General features: G+C 36.9%; 2 protein-coding genes across 2 annotated transcripts in view; both read right to left on the reverse strand.

The window, feature by feature from the left end:
• The window catches only part of LOC108596750 (matrix metalloproteinase-2), an 82,008-nt gene extending 69,273 nt beyond the window's left edge, over nucleotides 1-12,735 (reverse strand). The window contains exon 1 of the mRNA XM_017982825.2: nucleotides 11,375-12,735. Within this exon, the coding sequence (XP_017838314.2) occupies nucleotides 11,375-11,617 (243 nt within the window). The 5' untranslated portion in view covers nucleotides 11,618-12,735. The remainder of the gene's footprint in view (nucleotides 1-11,374) is intronic.
• Nucleotides 12,736-16,579: 3,844 nt separating this feature from the next.
• On the reverse strand, nucleotides 16,580-21,887 carry LOC108597186 (ubiquitin-like modifier-activating enzyme 1). Its single transcript, XM_017983614.2, has 4 exons — nucleotides 20,908-21,887; nucleotides 18,362-20,077; nucleotides 17,994-18,302; nucleotides 16,580-17,935 (listed from the first exon to the last, which is right to left on the reverse strand). The coding sequence occupies exons 1-4, from the start codon at nucleotides 21,628-21,630 to the stop codon at nucleotides 17,150-17,152; spliced, it is 3,534 nt and encodes a 1,177-aa protein (XP_017839103.2). The 5' UTR covers nucleotides 21,631-21,887; the 3' UTR covers nucleotides 16,580-17,149.
• Nucleotides 21,888-22,013: the final 126 nt, after the last annotated feature.

Consider the following 22,013-nt stretch of genomic DNA (forward strand, 5'->3'; position numbering starts at 1 on the left):
ACAGCAATTTGGGTTAAGTTCAACAACGGCAAGCGCAAGTAATAAGCCAAGTTATTATTTGTTTAAAGTTAAAACAAAATGCATCATTTTTTTTGTTTATAATTTAAAATATTAATTGCATTCATTATTGTATACGGAAACGTCTTAAAATAATTCTTAAAGTAAAGTAAAGTAATAAATTTTTGAATTGCAAAATTTCTGTATAAATCCAATTATTTTTCATTTTATTTCTCCTGCTACCATAATAAACAGCAGCATATCTATTTCATTAAAAAATATAATTGAAATTTTTTGTTAAAAGCGAAGCTATCTTATTTCTGCATAAAAAGTCAATACCGAAAAAAAACCAATTAAACAATTTTAAGTAACAAATCTGTTATATTTTATAATTTAAGCTGTTTAAGCTTTTTCCATAAAAAAAATATTGATTTATTATTTATTATCGCTTTTTTGTATTAGCTACAAAATTCAATTCTGAAAAATACTAATTAATAAATCTTAAGTAATTTACTTACAGCAGTAACAAAGCTGATTTAAATTTTTACATACACTTCATATTTCTAATCTTCTTCCATAAAAGAAACTGCTAAAAAAAAACTATAGAATATTTATTGTATTATGAATTTATTTTTAAAATCGAAGTTATGTCGTTTCTGCAACTAATTAAGCAAAAGTCTATACTGAAAAAACTAATTAATAAATTTTAAGTAACAAGTCTGTTATATTTTATAAATTAAGCAGATATTTTTAAGCTTTTCGCATAAAAGAAACTGCTTAAAAATTATATGTTACGATTTTTTGTATTAACAATTTACTATTTGTCAAGCTAAAATGTTTTATATATAAAAAAAAGCTTAAAATGTATGCATAATTATATAGAACGCTATAAATTTGACATGCTACAAATATAACTCCTTTTCTTTTATTGCCTTTTATGCTAATGTATGCTGCTACCTTTTTTTCCACTACATTTTTTTTACTACCTTTTTTCCACTACACTTGTTTACTACCTTTTATGGCTTTACCATTTCTTCTACTACCTTTTTTAACCCACTAATAGTTTTATTTTTGTTACATTCCTCTATGCACATGTTTACTTTTTTATTGGGCAAAATGCAAGAGCATTTTTATGGTGCAGCTCGCTTCATCTATTACATAAATAAGTGAGTAAAACCTGCTGTAGAACTGGAATTTGTTTAAGCGCCAGCAACACTTAACAGATCTTAAAGCGCTGATAGCTGCTGGTCAATAAACTCGTTTGTGTGGACACTCAGACTCAGGCCAGAACCAGAGGCATGACTACTACTGTTCACAGCAAAATTAGCAAGCTTATGAATGAGTGAAGATTTTGGTAAAACCCTCGAAAAAAAAATTATTAACTCTCGATGTGTAAACAAATAACTCTGTGCACTTTGATCTGTCAGTCTGACTGGGCCATGAATCAGAGCCAAAAGTGAGCTGGCGCAAATGATGAAAGCTACAACAACAGCTAAGCCGCAGGTATGCAAAGAGGAAATGAATTGATGCCAAGAAATCTTAAGCATTTGATGCTTGCTGTTGGGCAAATCTGAGATAAGAATGTCTAGCCCATTATGGAATGCTTTTTATGGAATGAAACAAAAGACAGAAGGCAATAAATAATAAATTAAATAAAATAACAAAAATTGCATATAATATAAATAAAGCAAAAACTGTAAATGGGCAAGCTTAAAGACAATAAAATTAGAAAATTAATTGTTAAATAAAAGGGAGAGAATTGAACGAATTTTTAGATTTACTTTAAATAAATTAATGAATTTAATAAATGAATTTAATATTATATAAAGTAAAAGCTGCAAAAGCTGTATATATATTAAATAATATAAGAAATAAAAAAATTAACAAATCAGTTGTTTAAAGAAAATGAAAATAAATAAATGTCGAAGATGAAAAGTGAATACTATTTTTAAGCAATGGGCAAGCTTTAAATAAATAAATGCATTTAATATAATATTAATAAAGCAAAAGCTTAAAATTAATATAAGCAATAAAATAAAAATTGTTAAATAAAATGAATAATAAAAATAATGTAAAAGATTTTAAGTAAATGTTGCATGAATTTTTAGATTTACTTAAAATAAATGAATGAATGAAAAATATAAATAAAGCAAAAGCTGAAAATGTGCAAGCTTAAGATAAAATAAAATAAAAAGAAATTTAAACTTTAAATTGCAAATACAAAAATCAATTGTTAAATAAAATTAAAATATAAATATATTTAATATTAAATAAAAAAAAAAACATACATAAAGGCATTTTTTATAATTTTATAAATTAAATGCATTGAAATGTGTATAAATTGTGTATAAATAAACAAATAAAATATATTAATTAAATAAATTTCATGAAAATATGTACGCATAAACACATTAAAAATATTAATAAACAAATAAAAATACACAGCATGTGAATGCGCGTCTTTTGTTTTTAAATTCCTTATGGGCGAAGCTGAGAAGTTGACTACACGCCCGCCTACGTGTTGACTGGGGCTATGACTGTTTGGGCCTTAACGCACCTTCTATGGTGTGGAGCAGCTGCCACTTGCAACAGCCGAACAGGCTGAGGCAATGATGTGGCAGCAGCAGCAGCTTGGCAATATAAAGATTGAGGCTGATGCTTGGCTGATGCGAGGATGAGGCACTGGCCAACATGCCGCATAATTGATGGCAGACACAGTCGACAAGCAACAACAGGCGACACTTAAAAGGAAACTTGCAACAGAACCCAAAAAGGCGTTGTCGCTGGCAACTTTATGCTTCCTCTTCTCACTGTTGTTGCAAGAATGCTGCGGCCTTTCATTGGAAACGATTGCAGGCAGTGCGGCAAGTTGTGTCGCCAATACGTTGCATGTGCATCATTAAAATCAAGTCAGACTTTTAAAGGCTGCGGCGGCTGCTGCTGCCTTTTGGCAAATGTCAAATATGCTGCATGTCAGAAAGTCTCCCCCCCACCCACGCGCCATGACTTGCGCTTACCGTTAGCTCGCGTGCCGACGCCCCAAAAAACAAAAATCACTGAAATATCGAACAAGAATTGTGTGCATGTTTTTTTTTTTATTTATTTTGATTTCGTTTTCTTATTTGTTGGCATTGTCGTTCGTTCAGTTGCCGCAATCAGAGGCCGCCGCCGCTCGCTGTAGCTCGAAATGTGTGATAATTAATATGAAAAGAATACACAAAAGGCAATACAACAAAAACAACAACAACAAAATAAAGCACAACAGCAAACAGCAGCTGAGACTTTACCGTTCGTATCTAGGTCAAACTCAATTGCTATGCATTTTGTTTATATGTTGTATATATTTCTTTATATGCAGCATAAAGCACAAGAAGAAGCAGCAACTGCAATTACAATAACAACAAATACCTCACGCTTTTCACATTACAGCCAAATGTTTCTATAACAAATTTCATGTGCTTATGTTTCGTTCTGTATTTTTTTTTTTCCACTTCATGTTGTATTTTTTACAAGCGATTTATTTATTTATGTTTCTCTTGAATTTATTGCAGTTTTATGCAGCACACACACACACACACACACACACAACTCAAGGCACCATTAAGTTCCGTTAGCAGCTTGGGGTAAGCACAAAAAAGTGCCAACTGCAAATCTGCATACCAAACTATGAAACGTTTTTTATGCAAACTTTTGTTTCTTTCTTTTTTTTATATTCGTCTGCTGCTAATGGAGTGTTGCCACCAGCAGCTATCTCTGTCGCACACTTGCCAAATACTAAAAACTTTTAGCCCACCAACCAACCAAAAAAAAAAGAAAAGAGAGAGCAGCAAAACAATAACAATTGTGCAATTTCGATAATGCACTTTTTTCCGTCAAGACGTTGAGTTGCTAAGAAATTCTTAGAAGTGTTTTTCCAAAGTCTACAAGAACACTGAATGCTCTAAGTTAACAAGCGAACAAGAGAGGCAGCACATGTGAGAGAGAGAGAGAGAGAGAGAGCAAGCATTCTTAATTAAAGCAAACAGCTTAAGCCATGTATGCTAAGTAAAAAGCGAACTAAGTGCAAATTAATTCAGAATTATGACAGAAAGCACAAATATTTTAAATTTTAAATAAATATTTAAATAATATTTGTACGTATTGCATATTTTTTGTAACGTTTAAAATAAAAAAAAAAATTAGGAGCGCTGCCAAATAAATCTCCAGGGACTTTAGTTTAAAATATATCAAGCAAATTGTACGAGACATTCGCTAGAGCATATTTTGTTATAATCTTCTTTTTTATATACGAAAAAATATTAAAATTAAAAAAAATATACTTTCGTACTAAGAAATATATTAAAACTTAAACTGCGAATTTATTATAAAATTCTTTGCTTAATTTAATATATAAATAAAAATATTAAAATATTCAAAAATATACTTTCGTACTAAAATAATTAAATAATATATATAAAAAATTACGAAACACGCAATAAACAAATATTTATATACGATATTGCTAATTTATTATATACTGAATTAATAGGTATAATAAAATATATATCGAAGCTATAGATATCATGCATTAAATATTTATTAATTTGCTTGCATACGCATAAAATATTAATAAATACATATTTATGTTTAAAGTTAGGTTGGATGATTTTCTATTTAGTTAAGTGATGTAAATATTTATAAATTTGTTTAGTTAAAATAATAAGCATAGAATATTAATAAATACATAAATAGATATTTTTCTTTTTAGTTAAGTGATAAATATGTATAAATTTGTTTAGTTAAAATAGTCAGTATAAAATATTAATAAATACATAAATAAATATTTTTCTTTTTAGTTTAGTAAAATAAATATTTATAAATTTGCTTAGCTAAGATAATAAGCTTAAAATATTAATAAATGCATATTTAAGTTTAAAGCTAAGCTTAGATATTTTTCTTTTTTTTTCTTTAGTTTAACAAAACTTAGAGTATCTTAAATTCTTTATGGCACACCTACTTATCTTGTCTTTCAGTTTGTCTGCTCGCTTTCGCTGCCATCTCAATTACTAACCAAAATGCATGTGCACATGACCGATGGACAATGGCTGGGTGGTGCTGCTGCTGTTGGTAACAACAACAATAATCTGAGATTGGAACTGTTTGTTTGAGTGTGTGTGAGCTTTTGGCTAATGTGCATGCACATTGACTGTCAAAATTTGTATGCACAACAAATTTCTCATATTTAGAAGCCATAATGATGCAATACGGGATATATAAAATGCATAAATGCAGCAGCAGCAGCAGCAGTAAAACCGAATTGCAGCTGATGCATCAATCATACGCCACGTGTACGGGCTGCTTGATGCCGCTGATGATAATGCCATTTTGCTTTGAAGCTCTCCACACACACACATAATGCTCCCAATGCTATAAAAAATCAATCAATGGCACATAAAGTAAAAAAAACAACAGCAAAAAAGAAAATACTTATAATAATAATAATGCAGCCAACGGGGCGGCTGGCTGGCTTACTTATCGTCCATTGCGTATTTAATTTATTGCGCTTATCAGCCGTTTAATTAAGTAAATGTTTATAAAGGCGCATCTTGCACTGAATATATATTTCTATATATATATATGTATATATGCATGCTTACTTCCTATTTACATAAAGAGCTACAGCTAATAAGCAGTGCACAACACGTTTTGCGTTTTCTTTATTTTATTTATATAGTATGGCACTCATGTATATATTGTTTTTAATATTTTTAGTGCATAAATTTTAGTGGCCATTCTCCGCTGTATAATTCGCTTAATTCCATTTGCCAAAATGCAAATTGGGCCTTATTTGTTCCTCTGAGAGCTCTGAGCCCTCTATGTGCAACATTTTTCCGCTACTTGCATTTCAATGTGCAAACTGCACACACACACACACACGCATTTGCTCCTGGGCAGTTTTGTTTGTGTTAAGAGCTGAAAAGGCAGCTGCAGCTTTCAATGCTTGTGTGCAGTTTTCTACGTGACACAATTAAAAAAAATATAAACAAATAGTAAAAAGAAGAAAGAGCAGTAAAACTAAAAAAGAAAATAGAAAATGCGTCGCATTTTATGCTGAAAGCGAAATTTAATAAAAAGGCCCAGTTCATAGACTTGCTGCCAACACACACACAAACAAACACACACACACATGCGTCATGTCAAGCGCTCTTAAAAAGCAAACTAAAACAATTTTATTTAACCAGTTTACTCGCATGCTAAAAGCTGTAACACCGTCAATTAGTAAGCACATGGGGAAACCAAAGCTGACTAACATATTTTCAAAGAGATTGCTTTAACTAGAGTTAATAATATCGATAATAACAGTTTATAACTCACTTTGTGTTTTCAAAGCTTGCGAAATGAGTTATAAACATTTCTGCTGCTTAAAAAAAATATTTAAAACTTTACTATAAAGCTGCTTTACTATAAACGCTAGTTAATCGATAATATCGATAAGTTTACTTGCAATATTTTCGCAACTTCTGCCTACATATATTTAATATATTCAAAACCAGCGTACAGACTTAACACTTTCATGTTATACTCAATGAGCTTTTGTGCTTTAAATAGAGTTGCCAACCTATTAATTATAACGATATACTCTATGTCATACTGCTTTCAAAGCTTAAGAAATCTTTTTTTAACAGAAGAAGAATATAGAAACATTTACTTTTAAGTTGCTGCAGCATAAACGTTACATAATCGATATTATCGATAACTCTGCTTTAAATATTTTTAAAACATAACAGCCTTAGCTCCCACCCATACATCACTCTCAAGTCTTTGAGCTGTCAAAAGTAAGCCTCATTAACACATTGCTAACAAGTGTCGCGGATTTATCACTTGACAAATTATTTCCACTGAAATATGTAAATTTTGCAAACGGAAATATTTTTTGTTGTATATATAATTTATAATTGCTTGTAACGGCAGCTTGATTTTATTCGCTTTCTTATTGTGTGTGTGTTTTTTAATTAAAGTGCATAAAAAATGTCGCTGAATCAACTCGGTCTTAACTCGGAATTGTCGTCACTTAATTAATAGCCGACATTTAATCTGTTTCAAGCGGGCTGTATACCCGCCTATTGCCGCTCAACCTCACTCAATGTTACTTACTGATTAACGTTAAAAATCGTTATATGCTCATTTGTAGCCTCTATAAAGCGGGTTAAAGTACATTCAACTGGCGCTTAAGAAACTGCCATAAGCCTATTAAGAAAGGCTTTATAAATAACATGCATATGCTATATACAGATTTTTATTGTTTCACTCATATCAGCGCTGGATTAATTCAAGAGAAATGCTTAAAAAACGCAGCAACTTTAAGTGCACCATAAAAAGTAAACTCGGACCATTGTTGAGGGTGCCAGGAAGCAATTAAATGATCAACTAATTAAAAATTTCAGGCAACCATTTCAGTTATTTATATGCAGCTTCTTTGAATACAGTGACTGTCAAAATGAAATGATTAATTCACCAAAAAAAACATTTGGATTTAAAAATGAATGAATTGCATAATATTGAGTCATAAATAATTAATTAGAGATTAGTGAAATGATTAATTTAATGCTTAAGAAAAACATTTAGAAATAATTGAATGACTAATAAATTGATTTTATTTTAATTTGTATTAATAATAATAAGTTAGCTAGAATACTACACTTATTTTTAAATTAGAAAGCTTATGTAAGATTTTAAATCCACAGCGCATTAATAAATATTAATTCATATTCATAGAAAATTATACATGCTAATCTTAAGCAGAAAGAATAAACCACACAAGTCTAATAAACTGCATTAATAATAAGAAATTAATTTGAAAATGATGCTTACTAAGCTTAAAAGTAAAACAGACTTCACATGAATTTTATATTAAAGTCATTGTCAGCCCTAAAGCGAAACATTGATTTACCATTTGTTATTAAATAATTTGCAGAGCGCTTCGCTCTGTGTGTGTGACAATCGTTGTACTTGAAGCAGCAAATTTATAATGCAACAGATTGTAGCTCGGACTGCAGGTCGCTTTATGCATTATTAACAATTATGAATGTGCAATGGAAAAAAGTCAGGCGCACAAACAAGAATTCCCCAACACATGCATCTGAATTTGGATCGAGGGAACAAAATGCGTGAGCCGGAGGTCAGTAACAACTACAACAAATGTAAATAAAATCAACACATGCACCAGAATAGCACACACGCACACATACGTATGCATAAATATATAGCCTTTTAAACGCATGTGTATGCGTTTTTCGAAGCGGGCCAACTATCAAGATAAGAGCGCCTCATACAGACGCTGACGCTGCAGTTGAGTTGAGTTGGGAGTGTCGCGTGCCTATGACCCCAAAAATCCGAAAACGGACTGTAGACGCATATATACATATATATGTAAATACAGTGCGAGAATTGGCTACGAAATTTATATTAATTTCAAATTCCATTTCAACTAATTTGTTAACTAATTCATTTAAATGCCCACAACATAATTATTAGCTATAAATATAAATTCTACCTATCTATAAAATATATAATTTAATTTTTATATGCTTTGTCTTTGCTACTTAAAATTTAATATTTTTTAAAATCTATTTAATTTATTAAGGCATTCAAAACTTATTATCTGTCTCTAAATAAATTTTAAATAAATATTTAATATTTTTTAAAATCTATTTAATTTATTAAGGCATTCAAAACTTATTATAAATGTTAAATAAATATTTAATATTTTTTAAAATCGGTTTAATTTATTTAAGCATTCAAAACTTATTATATGTCTTTAAGAAAAATGTTAAATAATTATTTTATGTCACATTGCAATCAAATATTGCACTACTCTTCCATATGCTCATTTTTCTCAGTGTATATGCATATTGTAAGCATGTTTGCTATGGGATCTGTTGCCGGCATACAATGCAAGCTTATTGTTTTGGCCAAGTCCCATGGTTAAATGCATTTTTGTCTGGCCCGGCTAGGATATAAAATATATATACACACGCATACATTGACACTGCTGTGCGTGTGTGTGGTTTGGCTTTGCTAACGGAGCGTTTTCTTTAATGAGTTGCGTGGGTCTTGGATTGTTGGTCGCTTTACGAAAATCTTTTTAATCAAAATATGCGCAATTTATTCGTGCCAAGGCGAACAGTGCGAAAAAATATTTTCCTAAGGACATTGAACCCACCCGCCCAACTTACAACTACCAGCTACAGTGCCATAGATGAGTCAGAGACACACACACACACACAAACACACACACATATGCAGAACGCCTCGACACGCGACGAGCAGCAGCATAAATGGAAACTACTCCTACTACTCCTACAAGTCCATTGGATTGGCATGCAGCAAAATATATATAAGGCATGGCATAAGTATAAAAAACAAAAAAAAAAAAAAAAACAAGTGGGGGCTGATATATGTAAAAAGAACTTTACATTTATTAAAGCTGCTGCGGCGCTAAGTGAGAAAATTATAATTGAGCGGCATTGAGCGTTCAGCCAAGTTGAAATAAAAACGCTTCAGCTGAGAAATCCTACAAAGATATGCATGTATATGTGTGTGTATGTGTGTGTGTGTGTGTTTCGCCTGCATGTTGCCCGCATATTGTTTATTTAGTAAGGATATCGAAGTAAGCAAAGCTGCAGGCTTTGCATGTTTAAATATAAGTTGAACATATATATATAAATGACCAGATGTGTATATAGCGTGTGTCATAAAATAATGCAGTTATTATGCAAAAAATATATATAAAATTATGCATTAAATCAATTGATTATTTTATTAAAATTTGCTTTGAAATTAGCGCGCACATATTTAAGCAAAATTATTGCTGTATATTTTGAATTTGCAAATTATTTTATAATTAGCACTAGCAATAAAAATGAAACTGTTTATTTGAAAAGCGATGCTAATTTATCAATAAATATATAAAACTATTCAAATTATATGAATTTCTATTAAATTTTAAATGTTGCTTATTGAATTGAAAAAAATGCTTGAAATATTTAGAATTTTATATGGCTGTGTGAAAGAATTATTGCAGCTGCCCTCGTTTGTTTGTTTGTGTGTTGCACATATTAAAGATTTGTGTGTATGACGGACGCAGCGGCAGCAGCAGCAACAGAAGCGGCAGTGGCAGCGGATGAAGACGACAGAGTCTCGGCAGTGTCGCCAGTTGGCTGTGCCCGGTTCAATAAACGCACTTACACACACACACACACACACATGTGTATGTATGTATTACACTCCCATGGCAATGAGTAGATACACATACACTCACGCAGTCGCGGTAATCAAATAAACGACTAAGACAAGATGATAGGGCAGCAAAGCAGCAGCAGCAGTTTGCAAGGGTAGCTGCTGTTTGGGGGGGTGGGGGGTACACTTGGGGCAGATTGTATGTGAGGGACAAAGGCGAATGCGGTTGCATGCCCAAACGGAAGTTGCCCAGAAAATTGTACATAGAAAGTGAAGTTAACTTATCTACACACACACACACACACAAAGTTGCACGCACACACACATATATTATTCAAGAGCTGCTGCTGCTACTGCTGCTGTTGAGTTGTTTATAAAGTTGTGTGACACTGCCGCGCAACTGTTGCAACTTGCTTTCAACTTTAGCCAAATTCTAATTGGCAAAAGTGCAGCAAGGCAAAGAAAATGTCATTCACAGACATTCAAGTTACTTCATTGTTGTTCTTATTTGTTGTCTTTGTATTTTGTTTATTTTATTCTTCGCACTGCGGCTAGCTTGCAGTTTGTTTTTTCTTTCTATTTTTACTTGTTTTTTATTTTTTTGGTGGTAGTTTTTTCTAATGAAGCAGTCAACGTTGGCAGTTGATTGGATCGCAGTAGGTGTCGAATTTCTTAGAATGCAATGAATCATCAAGGAATAGCAATAAGCAAAGGAAGCAGCAAAAAATAACAAGGAAATTAAAAAAAGGTAGAAGGAGTTACGCTGAAAGTTCTAAAAAGGGAAAAGCGTAGGAGAGAGAATATTTCAGGAATTGCTAACTATATAGCTCATGAAATAAAAATGATGGAAAAAAGAGTTTCTTACAAATAAATTGAAAATAAAAAGTTATTCTATAGAGTATACAAAAATATGCTATCTGCTGTTTCTTCCAAAATCACTTTATTCCAATCTTTAAAAAAAATTATTTCTGCTGTTTTTCATTCTTTCAAAATCACTTTATTCCAATCTTTGAATGAAATAATTTTCCAAACTGTAAACAAACTACTTGTCTTTAACTTTTAACGCTAACAGCTGAATAGCTTTTCATTGATAAGCGTGTTTATAAACAAATGTTAACAATTATTAGACAAAAAGAGCGAAAGAGACAGCACAACTTACCATAATATCCTCGGAGACTGCATTCTTCTGTTTGCCATTTGGATAGTCTGACTGATGTTGCTCTCCTGGTGGTGGCGGCTGGGGGCTCTGATGATGGCCATTATGATGATGACTGTGGCTATGATGCGGCAGCAGCAGCTGATGCTGCTTGTTGTTGTTGTTGTTGTCTGTAGCCTGCGCCGTTGACAAACAGAGCAGCGCAGCGAGAGCGAACGCGAGCGTCAGACCATATGTGAAACACATTTTGTTGCTTTTTACTTTTTATTTCTTTTTAGGATGCACACAGCACTTGGTACACAGGTTGGCGTCTCACAGATATTTATTTATGTAAATATATACTTGCATATACATATGTAACTAAACTTTAAGTCAGGCACTTCAAACAAAAGAAAGAGACAGAGAGAGCGAGAGACTTGAATTAAATTCTTGTTGCAACTATGAACATTTATGCAGCATGTTGAAGCTTTATTAATGCATGTGCTTGCGTTTACAGTTGAGCCCGAACTTTTCACTTTTATTTAGAACTTCTTTTGTTGGTGTGTTTGCTTTTATTAATGTTGTTGCTGCTGCTGCTGCTGCTGCGAGGGTTGACACCACACATGCGCAATATGCACAGCCGGCAAGGCAAAGTAACGGAAGCGGCGGTGAGGCGAGACGTATGGGGAAAACTGTTTTTCTTGCGTTCTTGCTTTTGTTGTGGCAGTTGGTTCGCTTTTGTTGTCGCTTACATATATTTTTTGGCCTTTTTTCACACTCACACACACAAAGACACACTACGCGAGTATGACGCATACAAAGCAAAGACTTGGAGCTAAATGAAGGAGGTGTAGCACTACGCACAGTGGTTTGTTGTAATAAACTAAATGTAAATTTCATACGGTACGATACACAAGCGACACACCCGATTAGTTTGTTGTTGCGGTTGCTTTTGTTTGCTTTTCGGTAATGCCAGCGACACAATTAATTAGCACGCGTCCAATTCACGCACATTCAAGAAGAAGAAGCTGCTGCTGTTGCTGCGCTGCTGTTGCATTCGTTGTTTATTTTGCACTGCGCGCGCTCTTTGGCTTCAGCGCCCTCATTCCCACTCGCTGTATCCCTAACCCACGCACTCTCACTCACACACACACATATACACGCGCGTACTGGGGATCCCGTTGTTGTTGCTGTTGTGCGCGTTTATTACAAATAAAGTAGGCGGCGCATTAACCTACAACAACAACAAAAACACTTACGCGACTTGTGCAATGCGTCTTCTTTATTTCGTTTCCTTTGCGTTTTAACTTTATATACATTTATTTAAATAATCCGCATTTTTTTATTTCGTTACAATACAAAAAATCTCGTTTATAGCGCCAGCGCCTTCTGCTGACTTTGGCTGCCCGGTCTTTACTGACTGACAGCGAGAATTAAGCGCGAAACCCCAACCAAGTTGTTTTGTCTGCTCTGTCTCTGTCTCTGTCTCTGCCTCTTGACTCATGACATGGGTAATGCACGTCGATCGCACAGTGGGCAAAATGACTGACAATGCAGCTCTTCGATCAATCTTAATCATTTTAATGCTATAAATTAAAATCAATATATACACATAAGTGTTAATGGCTTTAAGTATTAATATTTATAAAATGTGCTGTAATTAGTTTTGTTATGTTAGCTTAATATACGCGCCCACTGTGCGATCTCAGCAAAGAGTCAGTGTGTGCGCAAGAGAGCGAGAGCGCGAGCGAGCTCCAAACGTTTGCTCTCCCGCTTTGTTGTAACATTCGTAACTTCGTTCGTCGAGTGCATAGAGCAAAATCATTTACATTGCCATCTCTCTTATATTTAGCTGCATGTATTAACGGCTGTACATAATTGTGTATTTAATTGCAAGTCTGCAAAACATGTAAATATTTTTATTATTCCTTTTATGTGCTTGCTGTTAAAATTATTATTAGACATGGAGATGACTGGAGCTGCAATCTGTCTTTTGTGCTAGTCAGTTTGTGCTAGTCATGCTAGCATTATAATTATAATCGATTAATATTTGTGAATCAAATTAAAGATTTATTGCATTATTCCATGAAATACTTGTGCTTAATTTGTAGTTTACCTAGAATTTCTAAATAAGAAATCGATCAATATGAATAATTTGCATATTTTTATACAGCTTGCATAATATAATTTTGACTGTGCGCTTCCTATATCTTGTCATCCATATTCATTTAAATTCAATTTATTATTATTTAATAAGCTGCTCATGGACCTAGACCTCAGTCAACAGCTTCAATGCCCCAAATCGTCTGAGTAGTCGGCAAAATTAAGTAAACTGCTCGCAAGTTCATGGGTTCAATCATCAATTGAACATGGGATTGGATTTAAAAATGACTCGTTCCACTCATTCTGCACTGGCTGTGTACCTAAGTAGTAGCGCTACTTATATTGACCCACATATAATAAAAACATACAAACAACATGTTGATAAGATATGAGTTGAGCAATCAAACTCAGCACCTGCACTTCCGATCTACAGATTGGATCTGATCAGTTCAGTTGCTGCATTTTCAGAGCAGGGCCAAGTTCAATCGCCTTGTAATACATGCAAGCATAACAATAATGTTTAGTATCTGCGCATTATATATACGCATATCATTACATCCTGTACATAATGAGTTTTATTTTTTATTTAACGGTACTAAGGTTATAATCTCTTGCTCGCATAATGTCAATGACTCAGTGCTTACTATCTGTTTTGTTTGTTGTTTCCATGTAATGTCCATAATATGTTATTTTGCAATATTCTGCCGTTGATAAATATGCATGTTGTATATCTTGCAAGCTTTCGAGGCGAGTTCGTGACTTGGGTTCAATTATGGAGCTCTCTAAGCTTATACGCAACTATCTCTTACAGTTCAGAGTGTGCGAGTGCCAGTGTGGGCGCCATACGGATGTCTAGCCGATATAGACTGATCCAAGCTGTTCCTGTCGCTATTGTGCAATGACATTTTATGACTCAATTTCAATATTTACATATGATTTGCCTCCTAATACGTCTTGCATGCTTTATTTGTAAGCGCGCGCATGTCAAAACTTTTATTTTTGGCGCGCTAGGTGCGCAAAATCGATCACGTTTCCCCCAGATAGTGCGGCAGGAAATAAAAAAACAATTACAAATTGTCTGTCGAAATATTTAGGTTAATAAAACAGCTACCCAAAAAAATAATTTTATAGTGCTTGCTTACCTAAAAGTATGCTAACTCATAGTTTAATTCGAAATCGAATCGATCAGCAAACCTAATCTAAAACTATTACCGGAAATTGTGCATGAACTATTATCTATTTTTAGTTGTGATAAATTACATATGGCTTGTATTTTTACTTTTTAGATTCTCGACATGACGCACTAGTAAAAGTTGCTAGTTTTTATTATTTTTTTTTATGCGCCAGGAAACGCAACCCAAATATCAGCAAGGTCTGCATGGGGCCTATCTGAGACAATTAATTAAAATGTTTAAATATGCTTACACACATTTTGTCATAACAATTGCAATTTGCCCCTCAGACGGTGCATTGCACCATATGCAATATTATTAACCCGATCTAGATGGCCACCTTGAGGATTTGTGCGTACATTAATCACATTCGATGCCTGGCATTTGTTATTTGCCTCTCATTATCATCAAAAGTGTCACACAGCAGGCAGCAAGTGAAAATTTATTGAATTAATTAATTAATGTTGAAAATATCAAGTGCAATAACGTATTGTAAAAACAATAATTAGACTATGTCATGCTCTATAAATAAGCATTTAAAGAAATTTAAAAAATACAAAAATTTAGTTGCACAGTCATTGTATTTGGGGGGAATCTCCGTTGGTAATTTTTAAAATATTTTTTAAAATATTATTTGCTTTATATACTCATATCGTTGAGTTGGCCAACAGGTTTGCAACGTCACCGGACATGCTTTATACAAACTCAATTATATATACGTGTGTGTGTGTGTGTGAGTGAAAACAAATGACCATATGAAATAAAAGGCCAACAACAAAGGAGGCTAAAACAAAAGGCAGCAACTTGTTCAAACGCATGCAAAATATTCAACACTCTATTTAATAATTAACACCTGGAATTTGCATGCGTCGAGCATAATAAAATAAACTGTTATATAAATTTAAATATTTAAAAAATTATAAATGTTAACATTATTTTCGGTTTAACTTTGTTTGCTGCTTGTCATGCTTGGGTGAATTCCAGATGTCAATACGCTGATGAGTCAACTGACGTTTTTTTGTTAGTGAGCTGACGCACAATTATATGAAAAACATATAGTATATTGTCAAGAGCGCTATACATATCTCTGCTTTTTAGTAATATTACGCAGAAAGAAAGGGAAAATCATATCTCAAATGAGCTGGCATACTCAAAATTTAGGCACGCATAAAATTCCCAAATATTAGCAGCAGTCTGAGTGATCTTAATATTATTTTTATTGCTTAAAATATATTAAAGTGATAGCCCGCCCAGGTGTATTTATTACATGTTGCTACTCCAATGCGTGTGGCAAGTTGAGTTCAGTTCGTTTGTTTCATTAACTGCATAATTTGGGCGAAAAGTTTGCCTGGCCGCAGCGGCGAGAGGAGAGAAGTTGCATAACTTTTGTATACTTCAGTTGCATTGCGTGTAATATTTAATTATAAGACGTTGCAGCTCCACCAGTGCCACCACCACCATCAGCACCGCTAACCTGCAACATTCATGGACCAAAGCCCATGCCACAACTTGCCAATTGCACTTTAGTGGCAACCGCTAGCGCCCACCACCCTCAATGCGGCATAAACGCCTTTGGGGGGGGCATAAAATATTTAATTGTGTCACGTAACTTTTTACTAACTGAACTGACTGCGAGTGCAACACACAACGGGGATGAATGCTCCACCAGTAGTTGCCGGTACCAAAGTGCAGCGCAATTTTGCTTAAGCTCACCGGGGGAAAAGCACTTGGAAGTGCGTGGTTTTATGCAAAAGACGAAGCTGCCAAGCCAATGGCACGAACTAACAAAAGCAGGCCACTCAACTATGACATACACTTTGACAAACGAAGAAAAAGTGTAAGTGGCATATAAACTTTTGCTGCTGTTACATAATTGTGCATAAACTTAAGCTACCCCTTAGCCTTAAGTGCATAACAAAGTGTGCTGCATACAAAATTAGTTAAACCTGCGTAGTTTGACTTTTTACCAAATGAATTATACAGCTTTATTCAATTGTAACGCCTTTGCTTTTCAATACATTATTTAATTTTAATTTCATATCAAAATAGGGCGGGGCGGTTTTGGGCGCGCAGTAAGTAATAAACATATAAGAGAACAATTTTAGAAACGAATTCGATTTCGAATTTGCAATGCATGACAATGGTTATTTTTTAGTTAAAACTATGCTGAGCAGACATTTGTTTAGTAAAGTCGAGTCTTAATATTTTCTTTTTTTTTCGTGTAATGCGAATTCATTTGCCTTGCCTTAAAGGATTACACATACATATTTAATAATATAAATTTTCTTGTTTTGTTGTATATCAGTTAGTTGGTGTTGTTTAGTGTGGTTTTCTCCTCTGTGGTCTCTCTTTTGTTTAGTGGTGTTTTTTCTTTTGTTTTTAAGTGTTTGTGTTGTTAAAAATGCAAACATTTCACACTGTTAAATTTTTCCAAGCGCCTAAAGCGACAAAATATTTTTTTGATTTGTTTAAATAATAATTTAACTGTTAAAATTAAGATTAGAGCGCGACGAGCTCGAACGGCTTAGGGTAGCGTATAACGCACATAGGGCACCTCCACATCCTCGCCGTCCGTATCGTTGCAGCATATCTCGAATACCAATGAACGCTCATGCGACTCGATGCGTCGCTTGGACACGCGACGCACCACCTCGCTCATGGGCAGCGGCAAGCGCTCGGAGCACTTGGCCTTGGGCATGAAGAACGAGTACAGCATGGAGACGCCCTGCGACAACATGGTTATCTTCAATTTCTCCTTCTCATCGAAGTAGTTGAGGAACTCCTGCAGCGACATTTCCCCATTGACCTCAAAGCGATCCCACAGTGTCCACTCCTTCTCGTAGTAAGTCTTCTTGGGTGCCGGCAACGGTTCCGAAAATGCAATAAATGGCAGCGCCAAATTGGCAAAGCCATTCTTGAACTTGGCCAAGTCACTGTGGCCAGCAATAAGCTTGATGACCTCCAGCACGGCCAGGCCAGACAGCACCGATGTGGTGGTGGCTATAGCTGGTATGATCTTGCCAGCAATTAGCTTGGACTTGTGGCGATCGGCTGGTGTGATCTTATAGTTGGTGGCACGCAGATTCGAGCAGGCCACAATAAAGTCCATGTGCAGATTGTTATCGTCATCCTTTTCAAACTCCAGCGGTGTTATCTTCGAGTGGCTGCCGGCTGTCTTAATCAGCTCTGTAATAATCTTGTCCACACGATCCTGATCCACCTCGCCATCATCATAGCTATTAGCTGCTGCAGCAGCGGCTGCCTCATTCGTTTCAATCTTAACACCAGAGCGTGGCTTAAATTCGGGCACCTACAAAAACGAGCATTACGAAATGGAACTAGACTTGGAAATTATTTTCTACACTTACCTTGACTTGCTGCACCATCTCAGCAACCTGCTGACGATCACGCACTTGTGGTATGCCATAGACCTCGGCACGCAGATTGGCACCGGCATAGATATAGTCCAAATGCATTGGTTCGTTGACATCGAAGACAAGCGGATCGGGACAACGTTTGGGTCCCGACCAGAAGGGCTGGCCGCTTGAGGTCACCTGATTCGGTGGGAAATTGAATAACAATTGTTTGATTTGATTTGCATACTGATCCTCCCAGTGCAGACGCGCCCATTCCACGCAATCGGCAAAGCTCTTGGGCTTGTCATCGATCAAGGCTTTCTGTAAATCAAAAGCAAAGATTAGCATATGAACTTAGTAAACCGACTGGATGTGCTCACCTTAATGGAGTCGAGAATCTCCAGTGGCTGAATGCCAGGCAGCTTGATAATGCGCTCGGTGAACTGCGGATCGGAGATGTATTGAGCTGCATTTTCGGCGGATTGCTTGAAGACGCCCTCGAAGGCGTCACGTGCCCATTGCAGCGTGTGCTCAATGGCATTGGGAAAGTTCTTGAGCGTACAGATGGGTATGCTCTTCTCTGGAGGATCCTGCGACGAGCTATACGACTCGGTGGCAAATGGCACAATGACCTGCACGTTGCCCAAAGTACCCAGAGTGCCAGTCTCCACCAGCGGTATGCGATTGAAAATGCACTTGCGATCCATGTAGATGCGAGCATCGACATTGTCCAGCGCGTTGGCCACACCATGCAGCTGGCCAAAGAAGTTCTCGGAGAAGACCTTTTCGGTCTCGGCGCCCACACGTAGCTCATAGGCAGTCACCTTAACGTCCGGGTTCATGCGCTTGATGGCAGCGGCGGCAGTCAATGCCTTGGGCTTCTGCACATCGTGCGGACGGAACAGGAACTGACGATTCAGATTCGATTTCTCAATGAGATCCATATCGGTGACGTAGATCTGACCTGCGCCCGTGCCCAAGCCAAGCATGCCAAAGTTCTTCAGCAACTCGCAGCCAATGGCGCCAGCGCCAACAATAAACCACTTGGCTGCAGCTAATTTCTCTTGGAACTTGCGTCCAAATATGGCAACCTGTGCATCATAACGCGAGCCCGTAGGCGCTGCCTCCTCCTCAGTGACGCCCTCCTCGGGCAAACACTCGAGCGCATCGAAATAGAACCACTGATGTATGGGCGTGAACTTGCCGCTGCAGGCCTTGAGCACTTCCTGCGCCACAATGCCGCCAACGGCAGCGTCCATGGGGCAAGTGTTGCCAGCACATATTTTGGCAAACTGCAGCACCAGCTGCTCATCCACATCGCTCTTCGCGGCCTTGCAAAGTTCCAAAAACTTTTCAGCATCAGCGCTGTTCCAGGGGCGCGGCAATTTGCTGTTGGCTGCCACATAGCTGTCCAGCTGGCTGAATGCCACATGCAGCGTAGCTGGTGCGTCCAGCTTGGCAAAGTCCGAGACCAAAAACTCAGGCTCCTTCTCTGCCTGCTCCAGCGGCTTGAAGCTTATGGTCTTGGGCATCTTCACCTGCGTGGCCACGCCACCAGACTTGTAGGCACCGAATTTGCTAGTGTCGCCAATGCTGAAGGTGTAAGGACCCAGCACATTGATCTTGATGGGCTGGCAGCCATTCAGCTCTTGCATGCCCTGCACCTCCGAGAAGGTGACATGGTCGCCATCGCTGAAGCCATGACGTGTCTCATCCAAGCAAGTAACCACGCCCTGAGCATCGTGTGTTATGCTGGCAATCATGGTGGATATGGGCTGAGCACCATCCTGATCGTAAACGGTGAACTTGTCGCCAAAATCACAAAACACTTTAGCGAAGAGACCACGCGTCTCGGCTATGATCAAGGCAATGTCCTGCTCATGTGCAAACTTGGCAATCGAAGCCTGCTCCGCAGCAGATGAATTGGTCAGCACAATGACACGGAACTGACGCATAAAGTCCTCCGTAAGTGGAGCGGTGTGGGAAATGGTGCGCACATAGCTGTTGAGCTCCGCCAATTGGGCGCAGGAGGCCTCCGCACGATTTTTGCCAACGTCTGCTTGGGTCAAATAGAACTGCGAGGCCAAGTCGTTGAGCTGCAAAAGACGCAGATTAGTCAAGAGTTCAACGAACACAAATTATAAAAAAAATCATGGTGAAATTCAGAGTCAGCGACTCTGGAAAGTGTGACTAAATGAGCAAATGGGTGGTGGGGAGGCACTGAAGTCGTGCAGGGGCGAAGGGCGACGCTGCGTTTCGTTAAACGTTCCAGCGCGTTCCATTAAACGAGTGACTGCCATAGCTTAGCCTACATGGTTTTATAGCTAATTTAATATTTTTTTTGTTTAATATCAATTTGGCCAAATTGTTTGCCGTCTGTTATTGTCATTGCATAAAATGTATCAAAAGCGAGCAAGTTAAACAAAAGCGAATTTGTAGCACAAAACGCAATGCGAAAAGCTCGCAGCACACTATTTATCTCGCTCGCACTCGCCAACGACTGCGCACAACACGAACTTAGCAAAAAAAAAAAACACTGATAAAAAAAAAGCTAACAAAATTTAATAATTTTTCGGCGCTCTTTTTTTTTGCTTGCTTTTTGGACGAAAAGTACTGAGAAAACGAAGCAAACATAACCTAGAAATTGCCTGTGATGCTGCAAAGCTGAACGCTGTATGAAAATCATTTAGTTGGCCAATTTGCTTTTGTTGTTGTTGTTGCGAGAAAAAAACATGAATCATTTGCATTATTAACTTTTTCTTTCTTTGCCTTTCAAAGCGAGCGGGCGAGCGTTTTGCGTTTCTTTTCGCGCGCGCGGCAATTAAAATGCAACATTACAGTTAACAGTTATTGATTTTCAAGCCCCTGGCCCCTCCCCTAATAACAGCAACAACCCGTTAACCGAGCGCCAGCCAGTACTACTTACCGTACAAGTTGCTGTGTCATGCAGGGTGATCGATTTAACGCCGCCCAAAATGACATTCTTGGCTATCTCCAGACCCAGGCCGCCCAATCCGCAAAGCAAAATGTCCGAATTGGCCATGCGACGCATCGCATCATGTCCAAGCACATACAGTTGGCGCGAATACAGCGATTCGTCTATATCACCACCGGCAGCGGCGCCGCTATTGCTGTTGGCAGCCATCACTGCACTGTTGTTGTTGCTATTATTATTGCTGTTGTTGTTGTTATTGTTATTTCTGCCGCAGATATTCGAGCTGTTCGTGGAGCTAACGTTGGAGTTTGTGGAGCTGACAGTTGAATTAACGTTAACGTTCGACAAGGACGTGGACGACGACGACGCACAGTTGTTAATTCCACTACTTTCCTTATGCACTGCTGACGAGCTAATGCCACCGGCAGTCGTATTCTTTGACAAGTCGGAAGTGGACGACGATACTTCGGCGGCATTAATGGCACAACTAGTTGTCTCGCTCGACATGTCAACGTCGTCTTCTTTGCCGTGATTTTCGTGGTTGTTGTTGCTGTTGCTGCTGCTGCTACTGCTGATGCTTGATGGCTCTTGTTCCATTGAGGCTCCACCGGCATCCCCATCGGCGCCGGCTTCCTCTAATTTGCGGCGTTTACATAGAGGTGCTTCTGTGCCGGTTGTCCTTGTCCTGGTGCAGGAAGACGCCGTGTCGGACATGCTGCTGCTTGTTGTTTATGCCTAATTTCCTAATATAGCGTGTCGTTTATATGCACGAGTATGGGGGTCCGGCGACTGTGATCTCTTGTTTCTTTATAATGCTCTTCTTAAGAGCGTGTCCTTGAATTCACTGCACAAATACACTGCACAACGCTGTTTAACAATATCACACACTTTGCACTTAAGCGACCAACAAATAGCAATTGTAACAAGCAGCAAATGTTTAAAGTTATTGCAAATTGTATGTAGTTTAACATGCGCTGTTAGCACACTGTTGTAGCGAATGTCAGTGTTGTTGCAAAAATGGCAATGTTGTTGTCAAAGCAACTCTGTGTTTCAATTCAATCACTTTCAAATGAATTTACATAATTTGCGACTATTTC

The sequence above is a fragment of the Drosophila busckii genome, chromosome 2R, assembly GCF_011750605.1.
Source record: "Drosophila busckii strain San Diego stock center, stock number 13000-0081.31 chromosome 2R, ASM1175060v1, whole genome shotgun sequence".
Classification (NCBI taxonomy): Eukaryota; Metazoa; Arthropoda; class Insecta; order Diptera; family Drosophilidae; genus Drosophila; species Drosophila busckii.